Genomic DNA, 18,894 nt, shown 5'->3' with positions numbered 1-18,894 from the left:
GAGGGAGAGATGAAGAGGAAGGAGGAAGAACAGGAGGAGATCAGGCTGTGGCAATTATCTCAACACTTTTTTTTTTATATAATTGCCTGAGGCAAATTCACCTGCAATAACTCTCATGGCCAGCAGAGGTCAATGTCACTCTGGGATGTCAAGTACAAAAAATCTCCAAGTGAAGCTGTCAATTGGGATTGCTTCAGGCAGTGTGCAATATTACCCAACAATATACCAAATGTAAAGCTGGAGTGGATCCTCAAAGGTGCTAAACTCTCAGGGGCTGTCACGAGGGATGGGTTTATCTTCAGGACCAACACAGACTAACCAGGTAGTCCAACTCACTATCAATCTGGATTTAATCCAACAAATGGCAAAATGGACTGATACCTCAACTTTATTCTGTCCCTATTAATAAAGTGTCTACGCTTATGATCACAATAACATACCATCGTCTTGATATTACTGTTACAGTGTCTTCATTGTATTATGACATTATTCTAATCGTATGAATCCATGTATGATATTGTACAATATCAAATATCATCAGTTCAGTTATTGAAGGGAATTTAAAATGACATGAGACAGAGGTGGTCTAGCTTGACAGAGAGATGGTGGAGTTGGAGTGAGTCTGATCACTCTCTCTTCTTAGGGATGGATCCACATTTACATAATGGATACCTGGAGGAAAATGGGGGAGGTTCATGCATTTTCAATTTCAGTCAAGGGGAGGGTTTAGTGTTTTTTTAAATCCAGTCCAGGGGAGGGACAGTGAAATTTGTAATTGAAAAAATTTCTATATTTCTCAGTGTTTTAGAATTAGTTGCTTATTAAGCTATATATCGATGTGTGCCTGATGCCGCCCCTCACCTCTGATTCTCCACTGGGCGTGCAATATCAAATGCACCTATTGGCTATTTAGTGTGGTCTCAATCACATGACCCATAGCCTATAGGCTATAGGCTATGAAGTGCATGCTGGGAGAAGCACAGAGCAAAGTTCTCTCTAAGTTAACTGCTGGGATTGTGTCAATAAAACTAGGCTGCATTACACACTGCAATGGATATTCCAACCCTGAGCCCCGGCCTGCTCTTGCTGATCAACAAAATGTTTTGTGTGCTGCCTAACCAATGGCTGTGCTGTGTAGGCCAACGGTGGCATTTCAGGTGGAGAATCAAAGGCTTCTTCTGAAAAGCATTTTGGATTAGGCCTTGCGTGTGGACTAGCCAATAGCCGGTGTTCTGTTCAGTTTGAGAAGGAGAGTGTGAAGATCACGAGGAGGACCGGAGGTCAACTTTGATAGCTTGCCACTACTATAAATGATTGAATTAAAAACAATATGTTTCTTACCCATGATGTATTTATCAGAGTTATTGACCTCACAATAAGACAGATTCAAGTCATTTACATTGTGGTGCTGAAACTTGAAGCAGCAGCCGTGGCACAATCAATCAGAAATGGACAGCTCATGGTGCTGAAAGTAGGCACATTTGAGTAGGCATAATTCATTTAAACCATCTTTATTTGAATTAGACTTTACTAAGAACAAGAGGGCTTTGTGTTGGAGCCTATTTCTTCCTATTTAAGAAACAAAATGAGGCTATTGACTGCTATATCCATAGACTTGTAGGTCAATTCCTCCACCCACCATGCATTCTTTAAATAGCCTACCTGTCAGTGAAGGGCTGTTAAGATAAAACCAAGACTCCAATTGAGAGGGTATGAGAGGGTAGGAGAGGGTATGAGAGGGTATGCCATAGGTCTACTTTTTTTTAAAGAAAATGGCAAAAAGCACAGGCCAACCTTTTTTATCTTACGGATACGATTATATAAAGTGATCTATAAGAGCACTTTGATCCGTATTGCTTTATGCTAGAAATATGCTAAAATACCCGGGTAAGACGTGACTTCGATGCATATGGGGACATCATAGCCTTCCCTGTAGCTCAGTTGGTAGAGCATGGTGTTTACAACACCAGGGTTGTGGGTTCGATTCCCACGGGGGGCCAGCACAGAAAAAAAAAATGTATGAAATTGTATGAAATGTATGCATTCACTACTGTAAGTCGCTCTGGATAAGAGCGTCTGCTAAATGACTAAAAATGTAATGTAAATGTAAATCATTGTTTACTTTCTTTAACATTCAGAGAACAAGCTACAACCTTCTATAACCGAGGAGACAAAACATGGACTTTGCTTTGGAAGTAATCTAATTCTGTCACAATCAATTTATTAAGTTATTTATTACGTTTATTAAGTTATTTATTCATTTATATATTGTATGTAAAATAGAAGATGTTTAAACCCAGACAGCTTTTAGTGAAACACTTGGGACCTTCTCTCGCTGGGTTAAACCACAGAAGAAGAGTAGCCAGCAGTTAAAGTTTACATTTTTCTGCGTCGGTAGGCCTACTCTGTCCGGGGTGGGAAGGTAAGCCTAACTTTTGAAAGTACCATGTTCAGATTCCTAATGACATCTCAGATGTAATTGCTTGCAAACAGGAACAGTTTCATTGCAAACAAGACACCCTGATTGGGCATTGGAGAAATATGACAAGATGAACACTGTCCATTCTTAGCCTGTAATTTCAGAAATGTGTGACAATCTTCTGGCCCGCAGCCCTGGGCACTATCAAAATTCCTGGGCTGCCATGTAATGCTTCCAGGACGAAGAGCAGTTGGTAAAACTGCATATCTAAGGCTCTGGCCTGTCCAAGAAGTGAGGGTAAATGGTGAACATGTTCTCTGCTATCAACTTTATGTTGTATTTACTATTTTGGATATAGGCAAGGGTATTTTTTTTTCAAGCGTTCAGGGAGGGCTTAGGTCAAAAATATTTTTTGCTGAGAGAGTTCTGATTTTCTCCATGTAACCCTTATTATAAATAACTTCCTTAGAGGAGCATGGGGCTGTTTCAAACCCAGAAGAGACACAACTTTATAGCCAAGTGAACACAGCAGGGTTAGATTATGGTTTTAGACCAATGATGTACTGTAACCAGTGAACACAGCAGGGTTAGATTATGGTCTTAGACCAGTGATGGACTGTAACCAGTGAACACAGCAGTGTTAGATTACGGTCTTAGCCCAATGATGTACTGTAACCAGTGAACACAGCAGGGTTAGATTATGGTCTTAGACCAGTGATGGACTGTAACCAGTGAACACAGCAGTGTTAGATTACGGTCTTAGCCCAATGATGTACTGTAACCAGTGAACACAGCAGGGTTAGATTATGGTCTTAGACCAGTGATGGACTGTAACCAGTGAACTCAGAAGGGTTAGATTACGGTCTTAGACCAATGATGTATTGTAACCAGTAAACACAGCAGGGTTAGATTACGGTCTTAGACCAGTGATGTACTGTAACCAGTGAACTCAGAAGGGTTAGATTACGGTCTTAGACCAGTAACCAGTGAACACAGCAGGGTTAGATTACGGTCTTAGACCAGTGATGTACTGTAACCAGTGAACACAGCAGGGTTAGATTACGGTCTCAGACCAGTGATGTACTGTAACCAGTGAACACAGCAGGGTTAGATTACGGTCTTAGACCAGTGATGTACTGTAACCAGTGAACACAGCAGGGTTAGATTACGGTCTTAGACCAGTGATGTACTGTAACCAGTAAACACAGCAGGGTTAGATTACGGTCTTAGACCAGTGATGTACTGTAACCAGTAAACACAGCAGGGTTAGATTACGGTCTTAGACCAGTGATGTACTGTAACCAGTGAACACAGCAGGGTTAGATTACGGTCTTAGACCAGTGATGTACTGTAACCAGTGAACTCAGAAGGGTTAGATTACGGTTTTAGACCAATGATGTACTGTAACCATTGAACTCAGCAGGGTTAGATTACGGTTTTAGACCAATGATGTACTGTAACCAGTGAACTCAGCAGGGTTAGATTACGGTTTTAGACCAATGATGTACTGTAACCAGTGAACTCAGCAGGGTTAGATTACGGTTTTAGACCAATGATGTACTGTAACCAGTGAACACAGCAGGGTTAGATTACGGTTTTAGACCAATGATGTACTGTAACCAGTGAACTCAGCAGGGTTAGATTACGGTTTTAGACCAATGATGTACTGTAACCAGTGAACTCAGCAGGGTTAGATTACGGTTTTAGACCAATGATGTACTGTAACCAGTGAACTTGAAACTGCACTTTTGTACTTTGTGTAGTTTATTTAATGATCTGGAGGATTATGTGCTCCGGATGGTTTCTGTTTCTCTCTCTCTCTCTCCCCTGCCTTAGAAACTGTGTCAGTATCAGTATATGAAGTCAGTGGGTACGTTCCAAATGGCACCCTATTCCTTATATAGTAGTGCACTTTATAGGGAATAGGGTGCCGTTTGGGATGCACAGGTTGCTGTCCTTGGTGCTTTGTCTCAGAGAGGAAACCTTCACCAGGAGGGATAAGGAAGGGAAGGTGAAGAGAAGGGATAGGGAAGTCAGTTTGGTTTTAGATTATTTTCCCTCTGAGTGACTTCACCAGCCCTGACTAGCCTGCACCCACGTCACATGATCACCCTGACATGTCTCCACCTGTTCTATGCTTTGCTTCCTGTTTTAAATCATAAATTATAAACAATCATTTTAAATCATAAATTAGTACTTTCTGGAATCTGGTGTTGCCTCAATATTCATGTCAGAGTACAGTAAGTGTCAGGAAAAGTTCAAAGTGGTAAGCTACTGTACAGACAGACAGACTGTAATGTGTTTCCTTCTCAACACTCAACTCATCACCAATGGACCCCCAATTTGTAGATGTGAAGTCTTAAAGAAGTGATGTGCTGCAGAGTGTGAGGACATTCTCTCTCTGTGTCTCAAAATGGCACCCCAGTATAAACGCAATACAAAGACCAAAGACATAGACCTATGGTCAAAAGAAGTGCACTACATAGGGAATAGGGTGTCATTAGAGACGTAGTGTCTGTCTCTTTAGATTGTGTTTGTCTCCAGACAGGCCTAAGGAGACGCTCCACAGGGAGGGAGAGTGTGTACAGGGAGATACTTCACATGAAGGTCCTGGAGAGACTCCCATCCACAGTGAAAGATGGGTGTGCTTGGATTTATGTACTGTAGCCTGTCACTTTCTGGGCCTGTTTCTACTGTTGAACTCTGTAAAGATATTCTCCGCTACTTTTTTATACTTTTTAGCCAGTAGTTCTGAAAGTAGTGCCCACGAGACATGTCATCTCTGAAATGGTGTACTACATCACACATGTGCACCATGTCATTGTTTTCTCTCTGTCTACTGTGTGTGCATCTTGCTAGCTGTCACTTAAATGCCGAGGGGCTGGAGCTCATTGGCTGAAACTCAAATTGCCGGGAGGCTGGCTCACATGTGGGTAAATGTAGTGACAATGACGCCGCACAGCCTCCACAAACTGTCACTTTCAAACTATGGATTTGTGGCTAATTGACCTTAAAACATAAATTTTGCTCATAGATTATGCATGTATGAGCTACAAATTGACACATCCAGCCCAAAGCGGGAGGTTAAAAAATGCTTAGTAGTTGCAACAGTACCGCAGCACGTCTTTAACTGAAATGTAATTATTCACTGGAGAAAAGATAGTCTCACATTCACTCCAGTACTAACTGTTGAGGAATGGCTTGGCTTATCTAGACTCATGGCATTGCAGGGATGAACACTTACGTAATTTTAGGAACATGTATCCAAGATGGATTTTTTACACCCAAATATGTTCACACAGAAATCTATTTTAACTCCCTAATCTGATATTTGATTCAATCATCCTCACTGCCATTTTAACACACAGTTATGGTATAGGCTAAATATACAAAACAGTATGAACACCTGCTCTTCCCATAACATAGACTGACCAGGTGAATCCAGGTGATAGCCATGATCCCTTATGGATGTCACTTGTTAAATCCACTTCAATCAGTGTAGATGAAGGGGAGGAGACAAGTTAAATATGGATTTTTAAGCCTTGAGATAATTGAGACATGGATTGTGTACCGTTTGTGTGCCATTCAGAGGGTAAATGGGCAAGACAAAATATATATGTGCCTTTGAACGGGGTATGGTAGTACAGTAGGTGCCAGGTGCACTGGTTTGTGTCAAGAACTACAACGCTGCTGGGTTTTTTCACACTCAACAGTTTCCCAACAGTATCAAGAATCGTCCACCACCCAAAGGACATTCAGCCAAACAAACTACTGGGTGGGTAGTGTTTCCTCAGACAAACTATCGGGTGGGTAGTGTTTCCTCAGACAAACTATCGGGTGGGTAGTGTTTCCTCAGACAAACTATCGGGTGGGTAGTGTTTCCTCAGACAAACTATCAGGTGGGTAGTGTTTCCTCAGACAAACTATCGGGTGGGTAGTGTTTCCTCAGACAAACTATCTGGTGGGTAGTGTTTCCTCAGACACTATCGGGTGGGTAGTGTTTCCTCAGACAAACTATCGGGTGGGTAGTGTTTCCTCAGACAAACTATCGGGTGGGTAGTGTTTCCTCAGACACACTATCGGGTGGGTAGTGTTTCCTCAGACAAACTATCAGGTGGGTAGTGTTTCCTCAGACAAACTATCGGGTGGGTAGTGTTTCCTCAGACAAACTATCAGGTGGGTAGTGTTTCCTCAGACAAACTATCGGGTGGGTAGTGTTTCCTCAGACAAACTATCGGGTGGGTAGTGTTTCCTCAGACAAACTATCGGGTGGGTAGTGTTTCCTCAGACAAACTATCGGGTGGGTAGTGTTTCCTCAGACAAACTATCGGGTGGGTAGTGTTTCCTCAGACAAACTATCGGGTGGGTAGTGTTTCCTCAGACAAACTATCAGGTGGGTAGTGTTTCCTCAGACAAACTATCAGGTGGGTAGTGTTTCCTCAGACAAACTATCAGGTGGGTAGTGTTTCCTCAGACAAACTATCAGGTGGGTAGTGTTTCCTCAGACAAACTATCAGGTGGGTAGTGTTTCCCATAGCACTAGATCTTGCTGAGAGACTCAGAGAGCCCTTAACAGTTTAATTCACATAAACCCACTTGTTTTTGTCACAAATAATATGAATTACGTAATAACATAATGCCTTGTCAAAACTGTGGTAAACACACCTTTCTTGACTCATAGTGAGACCAGTACACTTAGCATGCATCAGATGTTATCCTCTGCTTTAGTAATGTTGTCATTTTATGGGATTTTAGCAATGTATCTGCTTATGACAACAGCCATTTGTTACTCTCAGCAACCGGTGATGCAGCCAACCCGACACACACCATCACCTTTGGCATAAAGGGCCACAAGAGCAAGCCAATACCTATGGGGATGTAGGAGTTATGACAGGTGTCTGCTGCTTGAGGATACCTAAACACCCCCGTTCCCCTTCCATTCCCCTTGGTTACTCCGGCCTGACTGTGGTGACAGCGTATCTGCCTTCCCAGCTGGAGGAAGAGGATGTATCAGATGCATTTGTATTCATTGTGCAGCTGACGTTCCTCCTCAGCCCATAACCGCTGAGGGACAGCCCTTCTAAAGACTAGCTGATCTGTCTGGTTAAGAAGGAGACTTTAAACCAAGGCTCTAGCGTTGAAGTCCTTGTTTTGTTCCTCCAGTAAAAAACAGATAGATGAATGTTTCAAGTTTTTATTTGTCACAAGCACCAGTTCAGGGAATGCTTAACTTGCAAGTCCTGCAGTATTCAAAATCCAAATAGTATAACTAACAAAGAATATACAGTATACATTTTTTTAATAAACACGAGAAATAAGAGAAGAGATGAATGTGCTGTGTAGTCTATCTATGTGTGCGTCCCAAATGGCACCCTACTCCATATACATAGCACTATGGACCCTGATCAAAAGTAGTGCACTACATAGGGAATAGGGTACAATTTGAGACGCAGGCTATAAATGTAGTAGAAATGGCCAGTTATGGATTCTCAAAGAGAAGGATGGGAGGACACCTGCCAATTCCTCGTGGCTTTGGAAGAACGAAAAGGAACATGTCCTCATGGAACTCAACTGAAGCTCACATGGTGGAGGATACAGGGAGGATACCCCTTCCGATACTGGAGACCAGAGAAGAGAAGAGGGGTATTTCTCATTTAGCTTTTGTGTGCATCAGCAGTTTTTTTTCCTGTACAGTTGAAGGGTTTTGCTAAGACCCAGTCAAGCAGCACATTGCTGACAGGGTAAAAGAAAATATTAGAGCGATAGATAAAGCGTTCATACTGAGAATGAATGTCCTTGTTTTAGCCTGCTCTAGCACATATCATACTGAGAATTAATGTCCTTGTTTTAGCCTGCTCTAGCACATATGTGCGCGTCAGTCTATATGTAATTACATAGGGCTCCAGACAACCTTAATTTGAGCAGTTAATATCTGATTTGACATGTCCATGAATCTGAGACTAGGGGCTCTATTCAATCATAAAGCTGAAGGATTAAGGATTCCGCAATAGAAAACGTTAAGGTAATTTCCTATTGACTATTGAATTTCCGTTTAACCTGAATGCAGCCTCCGCTAAAAAGTGTGAGCGTTGCCTTTCAATTTCATTCACGCTCTAAAGCTGAAGTCCCGCGATGCGGATTGAATAGAGCCCTATATAATTATATAATGTCTGGTAATAGGAGCAGTAACCAAGGACATTCAAATGAAGTTTATTAAGAAATGTCACGGTCTTTTAAAAAGGGAAATATGTCCATATATCCTACCACACTACCGAGGAGCACGTGTTTCTCTGTTCCTGCTACGATCAAACTATCATCTGTCCTGTCACTTTTGGTTTTCAAATGTCCTATGTACAGTTAATTTGGAAAGTATTCAGACTTTTTCCACGTTTTGTTACCTTACAGCCTTATTATAAAAATATTCATTCATCAATCTACACACAATACCCCATAATGACGAAGCAAAAATAGTTTTTTAGACATTTTTGCAAACGTATTGAAAGTAAAAAAACTACAATTTCTTATTTTCATAAGTATTCAGACCCTTTGCTATGAGACTCGATACTGAACTCAGGTGCATCCTGTTTCCATTGATCATCCCTGAGAAGTTTTTACAACTTGATGGGAGTCCACCTGTGATGAATTCAATTGATTGGACATGATTTGGAAAGGCACACACCTGTCTATATAAGGTCCCACAGTGGACAGTGCATGTCAGAGCAAAAATCAAGCCATGAGGTCGAAGGAATTGTCCGTAGAGCTCTAAGACAGGATTGTGTCGAGGCACAGATCTGGGGAAGGGTACCAAAACATTTCTGCAGCATTGAAGGTCCCCAAGAACACAGTGGCCTCCATCTTTGATACATGGAAGAAGTTTGAATCACCAAGACTCTTCCTAGAGCTGGCTGACCGGCCAAACTGAGCAACCTGGGGAGAAGGGAATTGGTCAGGGAGGTGACCAAGAACCCGATGGTCACTCTGACAGAGCTCCAGAGTTCCTCTGTGGAGATGGGAGAACTTTCCAGAAGGACAACCATCCCTGCAGCACTCCACCAATCAGGCCTTTATGGTAGTGTGGCCAGACAGAAGCCACTCCTCAATAAAAAGCACATGACAGCACGCTTGGATTTTGCCAAAAGACACCAAAAGACTCTTAGACCAATAGAAACAAGATTTTCTGGTCTGATGAAAACAAGATTGAACTCTTTGGCCTGAATGCCAAGCATCATGTCTGGAGGAAACCTGACACCATCCCTATGATGAAGCATGGTGGTGGCAGTACCATGATGTGGGGATGTTTTTCAGCGGCAGGGACTGGGAGACTAGGATCGAGGGAAAGATGAACGGAGCAAAGTACAGAGAGCTCTTTGATGAAAACTTGCTCCAGGGTGCCCAGGACCTCAGACTGGGGCGAAGGTTCACCTTCCAACAGGACAACGACCCTATGCACACAGCCAAGACAAGGCAGGAGTGGCTTCGTGACAAGTCTCTGAATGTCCTTGAGTGACCGAGGCAGAGCCCGGACTGGAACCCGATCAAACATCTCTGGAGAGATTTGCAGTTCAACACAAGAAAGACCATGACTGTGTCCCAAATGGCACCCTGTTCCCTGTATAGTACATACCCACCAACAGCTGGGATAGGGCATTGTCAACAGCTACATCTTTTGGACTGAGTGGATGGTAGAGAGCCAAGGAGGCTAAGAAGACTCGAGGGGGAATCTCTCTGATGTGGTCTATGCTTTGGTTTGTTCACATTAGGAATGAGAGCGCACCTGGCATTGCCCAGGTGACTGGACCCACATCTCCCTTTTGTCTGGTACTGTACAGTCGGTGGGTGGTGGTGGTCAGCTATTCAGACCAGGAATAGACTGTACTGGTACCAGAGAATTGTTTGTTTAATACACACCCTAGGTTGTGTAGCACAGCCAACAGAGGCAGAGATATCAATACACTACCGTAGCTCAATGCATGACATCTATAATGTCAAGGCTTGGTTGTTTAGATTCATGACCTCATTGACTTGATATGTGTTTCCGTTCATCATACAAAATGTGTAAGTACATCGTTTGAGACAGGGTTGAGAGGTTTTCTATAATAAGAGGAAGAGGGGTCAAATGATATATAGACCATAGTGGTAAATGCATAATGTACGGTAGTTAAAGCCCTGGCTTTCTTCAGCAGACGTTACCTTCGTCCCAAATGGCACCCTGTTTCCGATATAGTACACTTCTTTTAACCATAGACCTATGTGCTCTGGTCAAAAGTAGTGCACTACATAGGAAATATGGAGCCCTTTGGGATGTAAACATTATCAACTATTATTATTAAGTGGATTAGAGAGGAGAAGGTCACAAAGGTCATTCATTGTATGACTATAATTTCTGCCCAGAAAATACATGTTTAATTGGACAAAGTGCATTAAAGAGGAAATGTAATTCTGGAGAAATAGGATTTCCTATTTATTTTTTTGCATAGTTTCCTTATCAAAATATTCCACATAGCAGCAGTACAGATGAAGGATCTTAATTTGAGCCAGTTTGCTACAGCAGGAAAAGAATCCTGCAGCAACAGAAAATGTGAATTATTATGTGGATTATAATGAATTAACATTTTTGTAGGGGTTGATACATTTTTCGTAAGGGAAAATCAAGTGAAAGAAGCTTTTTTTAACCTCAAATACACTATATGTTTAGTTCTCCTGCAACAGAGTGATCAAATTAATATCCTACATCTGTATGTCATAGAGTGTGAGTGATATTGTAATTGGCTTATATGATTATTATGTGGGCACTAAAGAAGTGACACATCTTCTTCGGGATCGGTGTCCCTTCCACGGGACGGTTGAGCTAACATAGACTAATGCGATTAGCATGAGGTTGTAAGTAACAAGAACATTTCTCAGGACATAGACATATTCGATATTGGCAGAAAGCTTAAATTCTTGTTAATCTAACTGCAGTGTCCAATTTACAGTAGCTATTACAGTGAAGGAATACCATGCTATTGTTTGAGGAGAGTGCCTAATTTTGAACATCAAAAGTTATTAATAAACAAATTAGGCACATTTGGGCAGTCTTGATAAAAAATGTTGAACAGAAATGCAATGGTTCATTGGATCAGCCTAAAACATTGCGCATACACTGCTACCATCTAGTGGCCAAATTCTAAATTGCACCTGGGCTGGAATAATACATTATGCATTTCAAAGATGATGGTACAAAAAATACAAAAAGAACGGTTGGTTTTTTTCTTTGTATTATTTTTTTAGCAGATCTATTGTGTTATATTCTCCTACATCCCTTTCACATTTCCACAAACTTCAAAGGGTTTCCTTTCAAATGGTACCACGAATATGCATATCCTTGCTTCAGGGTCTGAGCTACAGGCAGTTGGATTTGGGTATGTAATTTTAGGCGAAAATTTGAAAAAAAGTGGAGGATCCTGTAGAGATTCTAAGGCAATATTTTTTTTAATCTATTTACAAATGAGACCTACCCAGCCATCATCACATGCATCCCGATGGGGTTCTGTAGGAGCTAGGGTGTGTAAAGGACTTTCAATGTCCCTTAGACCCAACTCTTCAGTCTGGCCCACCTATTCAATAACAGAAAGTACAGAACGGAGCAAGGAGAGGACGAGCACAACAGCAGACCAACCTGTGACAGACCACTCTGTGACAGACCACCCTGTGACAGCAGCACTGAATGTTCTTCTGAACATATCTAACAACTAAAATATCTTGTTGTGTCGGTCATTGTTGGAAAGTGAACCCAGATTCTTCCACTGTGTTTACCTCTGTGTTCTCTCAGGGGGTCCAACCCCCCCCCCCACCTCCCCCTGTCTACCACACCCCCAGTGTTCACCCACCCAGGCCCAGCCCACCTCAGCCAGCATGGACAGGGGAAGGTAGAGATAGTGGAACTTCCTCTGCAGGGGCTGGTCTTGAGTGCTTTACCAGATGTTTCCTGATCCCCTCTCTCCCCCTCTCTCTCTCGCCCTCTCTCCCTCCCTCCCTCCCTCTCTTCCTTCCTTTCCTCCCCTCCCTCTCTCTTTCCCTCCCTCTCTCCCCTCCCTTCCTCCTTCCCCAGCAGTGAAAGGGAAGGGAAGGAGGGAGTAGCAGTCAGTCTCTCTCTCCCTCTGGATCTAGTCATATAGAACAGAGGCACCTGGAGTCCTTGCTTCATAGCCCTCTCAATCCCTCTATTTCTGCATCTGCAGGCCAACCAGAGAGCCAGCCGGAGCTGTTGTTGGTGCTTCTACAGGGATCTGCTTTAGCTCAGTGAGAGGAGGCCGTAACTCACCTGCACTCACAGACAAACAGCCAGACAACTAAACACACTCAAGGTTGCCCGGCCCATCCCCCTCACACACACCTTTGGAGTACACTGTGAGAGAGGAGGAGAGGAGTACACCGTGCTGGTTCTACTCTATAATAATGTCGTGGGACTGTGGACTGAAGTACATGTTCTCTGTGTCCCCGGTGCTGCAGCCGGGGGGTGGGGGTGTGTGTGCCTTGCACGACAAGGAGGACCTGTCCCGTTTGGATATGGTCCAGAGACTGGCCAAGGACGGATGCCGCTTCCTCCAGAACCACAACAACAGCAGCAAGGCCGCCCCGGAGAGAACAGCAGAGGTGAGAGACAACATCACGCTGCATTCACAGAATATTAACACTGTGACAGAGCTGGAGAAATCATCACACTCTCAAACACTGTGACAGAGTTAGTCTAGAGAAATCATCACACGCTCAAACACTGTGGCAGAGTTAGTCTAGAGAAATCATCACACGCTCAAACACTGTGGCAGAGTTAGTCTAGAGAAATCACCAGACACTCAAACACTGTGACAGAGTTAGTCTAGAGAAATCATCACACACTCAAACCCTGTGACAGAGTTAGTCTAGAGAAATCACCAGACACTCAAACACTGTGACAGAGTTAGTCTAGAGAAATCACCAGACACTCAAACACTGTGACAGAGTTAGTCTAGAGAAATCACCAGACACTCAAACACTGTGACAGAGTTAGTCTAGAGAAATCACCAGACACTCAAACACTGTGACAGAGTTAGTCTAGAGAAATCACCAGACACTCAAACACTGTGACAGAGTTAGTCTAGAGAAATCACCAGACACTCAAACACTGTGACAGAGTTAGTCTAGAGAAATCACCAGACACTCAAACACTGTGACAGAGTTAGTCTAGAGAAATCACCAGACACTCAAACACTGTGACAGAGTTAGTCTAGAGAAATCACCAGACACTCAAACACTGTGACAGAGTTAGTCTAGAGAAATCACCAGACACTCAAACACTGTGACAGAGTTAGTCTAGAGAAATCACCAGACACTAAAACACTACACTCTTAGAAAAAAGGGTTCCAAAAGGGTTCTTTGCGGAGGGATAGGGTTCTACCAAGAACCGTTTTGATCAGAAGAACCCTTTTGGAAAACCAGTGTTCTTTGTAAGGCAAAGGGTTCTACCTAGAACCTTTAACATCCTAAGAACTGTTTTTGGAAGAAAGGGTTCTTTGGAAGGCAAGTAGGGTTTTACATAGAACCAGATATAATATTTCCCAGCTCTATTGCAGGGAGATTTTCAGATGTTTGGTTTTACTGTAATATCTTTGTTTTGCATGTACATTTATTAATTTGGATTAACTTTATGCTACACATTGATAAATAACATATCCTTTCTGTTGGATTTATTGCACCCGTTACTGAGATGGTTGTTCCAGTTTAGATGAATGAGGTAACCTCAGTATTCAATCTTCCCTATCCTGGCAGTCATTTTGAATACAGGTTGCAGGTGATTAACAATGTTGGATATCCTAACACTGGCTGGGTTCCAGTAGGAATGATCCTAACACCACAGTGTTAGGATATAACTAGGCCCTCAAATAAAGGCCTTATGATATATGTTATGTATTGTCAAAAATAATACAATTGTCTGGTTAAACCATTTATAGAGGATCCTAGGAAGAACCGTCCAAAGATAAAAGGGTTCTCTGAAAAACCCTTCATAAACAGTTCTAAGAAGAACCCTTCATAGAGGATTCTACCCATCACTAAAAAAGGTTCCCATATGGGGACAAGCCGAAGAACCCTGCATGGTTCTATTTAGCAGCTTTTTCTCTAAGAGTGTTCCGTATGACTGAACGAGGGGGAAGGAAAAGGGATGTGGGTACTGTAGCAAAACTAGTTATCAGTTTGAACAATACACAAACGTGTCTGTTTTATGATTGTGAGCCGTCCTGAGATGACACATGTACATCATTCAACAAGTCATTTAGTCACTGCATCTATTTCATATGAATGAAAGTAAAAGCATGTGGGGACAAAATGTTTTGGAGAGTGGGTATTCCTCATACAGAAGTTGTGACTATTGGCTTTGTTACTACTGTAATTCAATAATGTAGTAGATGAAAGCACTATCTTAATGAAGAAACATAGTCCCAGTTTATCTCACGCTAAATTGCACAAAGCATTATTTTATCAGTACAGTATCAGCTGCCTGATACTGAGTGGGTGTATCAATAAGTCTCTAATTCAAATGATACTCTTATCTTGTATTCTAATTGTATCTATCCCAATTAGCATACTATTCTCTAACACACACAGTCCCACTACATTAGATACCATGTCTGACATTCTCTAACACACAGTCCCACTACATTAGATACATTAGATGTCTGACATTCTCTAACACACAGTCCCACTACATTAGATACATTAGATGTCTGACATTCTCTAACACACAGTCCCACTACATTAGATACATTAGATGTCTGACATTCTCTAACACACAGTCCCATTACATTAGATACATTAGATGTCTGACATTCTCTAACACACAGTCCCACTACATTAGATACATTAGATGTCTGACATTCTCTAACACACAGTCCCACTACATTAGATACATTAGATGTCTGACATTCTCTAACACACAGTCCCACTACATTAGATACATTAGATGTCTGACATTCTCTAACACACAGTCCCACTACATTAGATACATTAGATGTCTGACATTCTCTAACACACAGTCCCACTACATTAGATACATTAGATGTCTGACATTCTCTAACACACAGTCCCACTACATTAGATACATTAGATGTCTGACATTCTCTAACACACAGTCCCATTACATTAGATACATTAGATGTCTGACTCTGGGGCATACAGTTCCTGTACAGTACCGTGAGTGTGCTTGTATATGTATGTGTGTTGCATGTGTGTGTTGCATGAGTGTATGCTGTACTGTGTGTTGATTCATAATGCTTATAAGCACCACTCCCTCTAGAGCACCACTCCCTCTAGAGCACCAATCTCTCTAGAGCACCAATCTCTCTAGAGCACCACTCCCTCTAGAGCACCACTCCCTCTAGAGCACCAATCTCTCTAGAGCACCAATCTCTCTAGAGCACCAATCTCTCTAGAGCACCACTCCCTCTAGAGCACCACTCCCTCTAGAGCACCAATCTCTCTAGAGCACCAATCTCTCTAGAGCACCAATCTCTCTAGAGCACCACTCCCTCTAGATCACCTCTCCCTCTATAAGCACCACTCCCTCTAGAGCACCACTCCCTCTAGAGCACCACTCCCTCTAGATCACCACTCCCTGTATAAGCACCACTCTCTCTAGAGCACCACTCCCTCTATAAGCATCACTCCCTCTAGAGCAACACTCCCTCTATAAGCACCACTCCCTCTAGAGCACCACTCCCTCTAGATCACCTCTCCCTCTAGATCACCTCTCCCTCTATAAGCACCACTCTCTAGAGCACCACTCCCTCTATAAGCATCACTCCCTCTAGAGCACCACTCCCTCTATAAGCACCACTCCCTCTAGAGCACCACTCCCTCTATAAGCATCCCTCCCTCTATAAGCACCACTCCTTCTATAAGCACCACTCCCTCTATAAGCACCACTCCCTCTATAAGCACCACTCCCTCTAGAGCACCACTCCTTCTAGAGCACCACTCCCTCTAGAGCATTCCCTCTAGAGCACCACTCCCTCTATAAGCATCCCTCCCTCTATAAGCACCACTCCCTCTATAAGCACCACTCCCTCTAGAGCACCACTCCCTCTATAAGCACCACTCCCTCTATAAGCACCACTCCCTCTAGAGCACCACTCCCTCTAGATCACCCTCTCTAGAGCACCACTCTCTAGATCACCCTTTCTAGAGCACCACTCCCTCTATAAGCACCACTCCCTCTATAAGCACCACTCCCCCTAGAGCACCACTCCCTCTAGAGCACCACTCCCTCTATAAACACCACTCTCTCTAGAGCACCACTCACTCTATAAACATCACTCCCTCTATAAGCACCACTCCCTCTAGAAGCACCACTCCCTCTATAAGCACCACTCCCTCTATAAGCACCATTCCCTCTAGAGCACCACTCCCTCTATAAGCACCACTCCCTCTAGAGCACCATTCCCTCTAGAGCACCACTCCCTCTATAAGCACCACTCCCTCTATAAGCACCACTCCCTCTAGATCACCCCTTCTAGAGCACCACTCCCCCTAGAGCACCACTCCTTCTAGAGCACCACTCTCTAGAGCACCACTCCCTCTAGAGCACCACTCCCTCTATAAGCACCACTCCCTCTAGAGCACCACTCCCCCTAGAGCACCACTCCCTCTAGAGCACCACTCCCTCTATAAGCACCACTCCCTCTATAAGCACCCCTCCCTCTAGAGCACCACTCCCTCTATAAGCATCACTCCCTCTAGAGCACCACTCCCTCTATAAGCACCACTCCCTCTAGAGCACCACTCCCTCTAGAGCACCACTCCCTCTAGAGCACCACTCCCTCTATAAGCATCACTCCCTCTAGAGCACCACTCCCCCTAGAGCACCACTCCTTCTATAGCACCACTCCCTCTAGAGCACCACTCCCTCTAGAGCACCACTCCCTCTATAAGCACCACTCCCTCTAGAGCACCACTCCCCCTAGAGCACCACTCCCTCCAGAGCACCACTCCCTCTAGAGCACCACTCCCTCTATAAGCACCACTCCCTCTAGAGCACCACTCCCTCTATAAGCATCCCTCCCTCTATAAGCATCCCTCCCTCTATAAGCACCACTCCCTCTATAAGCACCACTCCCTCTAGAGCACCACTCCCTCTATAAGCACCACTCCCTCTAGAGCACCACTCCCTCTAGAGCACCACTCCCTCTAGAGCATTCCCTCTAGAGCACCACTCCCTCTATAAGCATCCCTCCCTCTATAAGCACCACTCCCTCTATAAGCACCACTCCCTCTAGAGCACCACTCCCTCTATAAGCACCACTCCCTCTAGAGCCAACCATTCATCCAAATGATCTTAACTTGTCATCTGGTATTATTGGATGGTTCATATCCGGTAATGCCTCTGCCAGGAGGATCCCTCCAGGAACAGGGTTGGAGTGAAAACCTCCAGGAACAGGGTTGGAGTGAAAACCTCCAGGAGGGTATCTCTCCAGGAACAGGGTTAGAGTGAAAACCTCCAGGAGGGCATCTCCAGGAACAGAGTTTGAGAACCCTGCCCTAGTGAACCAAGCCTACTGCCTGCCCACTCACTTGTTATTCTGAGAACTAGAAGGATCTGTGAGGGGAGTATTATTAAGTCCTACGTAACACTCCATTCAGTTACCTTGGAATACACCTACTATAAGAGCTATATGGCAATGATTGACAAACCTCTAGCTAGCTACTGTGACTGCCTTATTAACCTGTTAAAAACAAATGAGATTCATTTTGTTCCTAACAACCGTATACTTATAACCACCATGACGTCAATACCGTTATCTGAATCCAATCTATGCTTTATCAGTGTTATTGGGTGGTTAAGAGCGCTCACTCAATTTTGTGTCAAAATCCAACAGCCTATTGGAACGCTTGAGAGGAGGTGGTGTCCTGATTGGCTAGCTCGGTGTAGGGTGAAGTTGCCCCTAGATGCTGATCTCAGGAAAATGTAGCATTTTGCCCACTAATGGTTAAGGTCAGGACTGCAGGAGGGAAGCTGATCCTAGGTCTGTACCTAGAACCACCCTGGAGCGCTGAGTCCATGATGGCCTCAGTTCTTCCCTTCCTGCCTGGCCAGCTGTGTCTATCTGTGCAGCAGAACGGCACAGCAACAATGGCAGGAAGAGCTGACGTAAGTTCCACAGGCCCCTGGCTGGCCCCACCGTGGGCTGGCCCCTCAGTCTCCCCACCATGCAAAGACATTGAGTTGGTTTCAGGGTGGATTTCAATGCAGCAGGTCCCTGACCTTTTCTCCAAAACACTGGGGATGAGTCCCAAACTGCACCTTTTTCCCTATATAGTGCATTACAATTGACCAGAGCTCTATGGACCCTGGTCAAAGTACTGTTGGTCACTATATAGGGATCCATTTGGGACGCAGCCTGGAGCAGGGTTGGTTACTGTAGCCCTGCCTGTCATAATTCACCACAATGAACGTGACTCTACTG

The 18,894-nt window shown here is 43.7% G+C and overlaps 1 protein-coding gene across 1 annotated transcript in view; it reads left to right on the top strand.

Annotated features, from left to right (window-relative positions):
• Positions 1 to 12,601: 12,601 nt before the first annotated feature.
• Positions 12,602 to 18,894, top strand: part of LOC115177060 (rap guanine nucleotide exchange factor 5-like) — a 37,758-nt gene continuing 31,465 nt past the window's right edge. The window contains exon 1 of the mRNA XM_029737528.1: positions 12,602 to 13,054. Coding sequence (XP_029593388.1) covers positions 12,857 to 13,054 — 198 coding nt within the window. The 5' untranslated portion in view covers positions 12,602 to 12,856. The remainder of the gene's footprint in view (positions 13,055 to 18,894) is intronic.

Source organism: Salmo trutta, chromosome 37 (genome assembly GCF_901001165.1).
Source record: "Salmo trutta chromosome 37, fSalTru1.1, whole genome shotgun sequence".
NCBI classification, from domain to species: Eukaryota; Metazoa; Chordata; class Actinopteri; order Salmoniformes; family Salmonidae; genus Salmo; species Salmo trutta.
The sequence above is the reverse complement of the archived record's forward strand: the minus strand, read 5'-3'. Positions and strand labels throughout refer to the sequence as shown.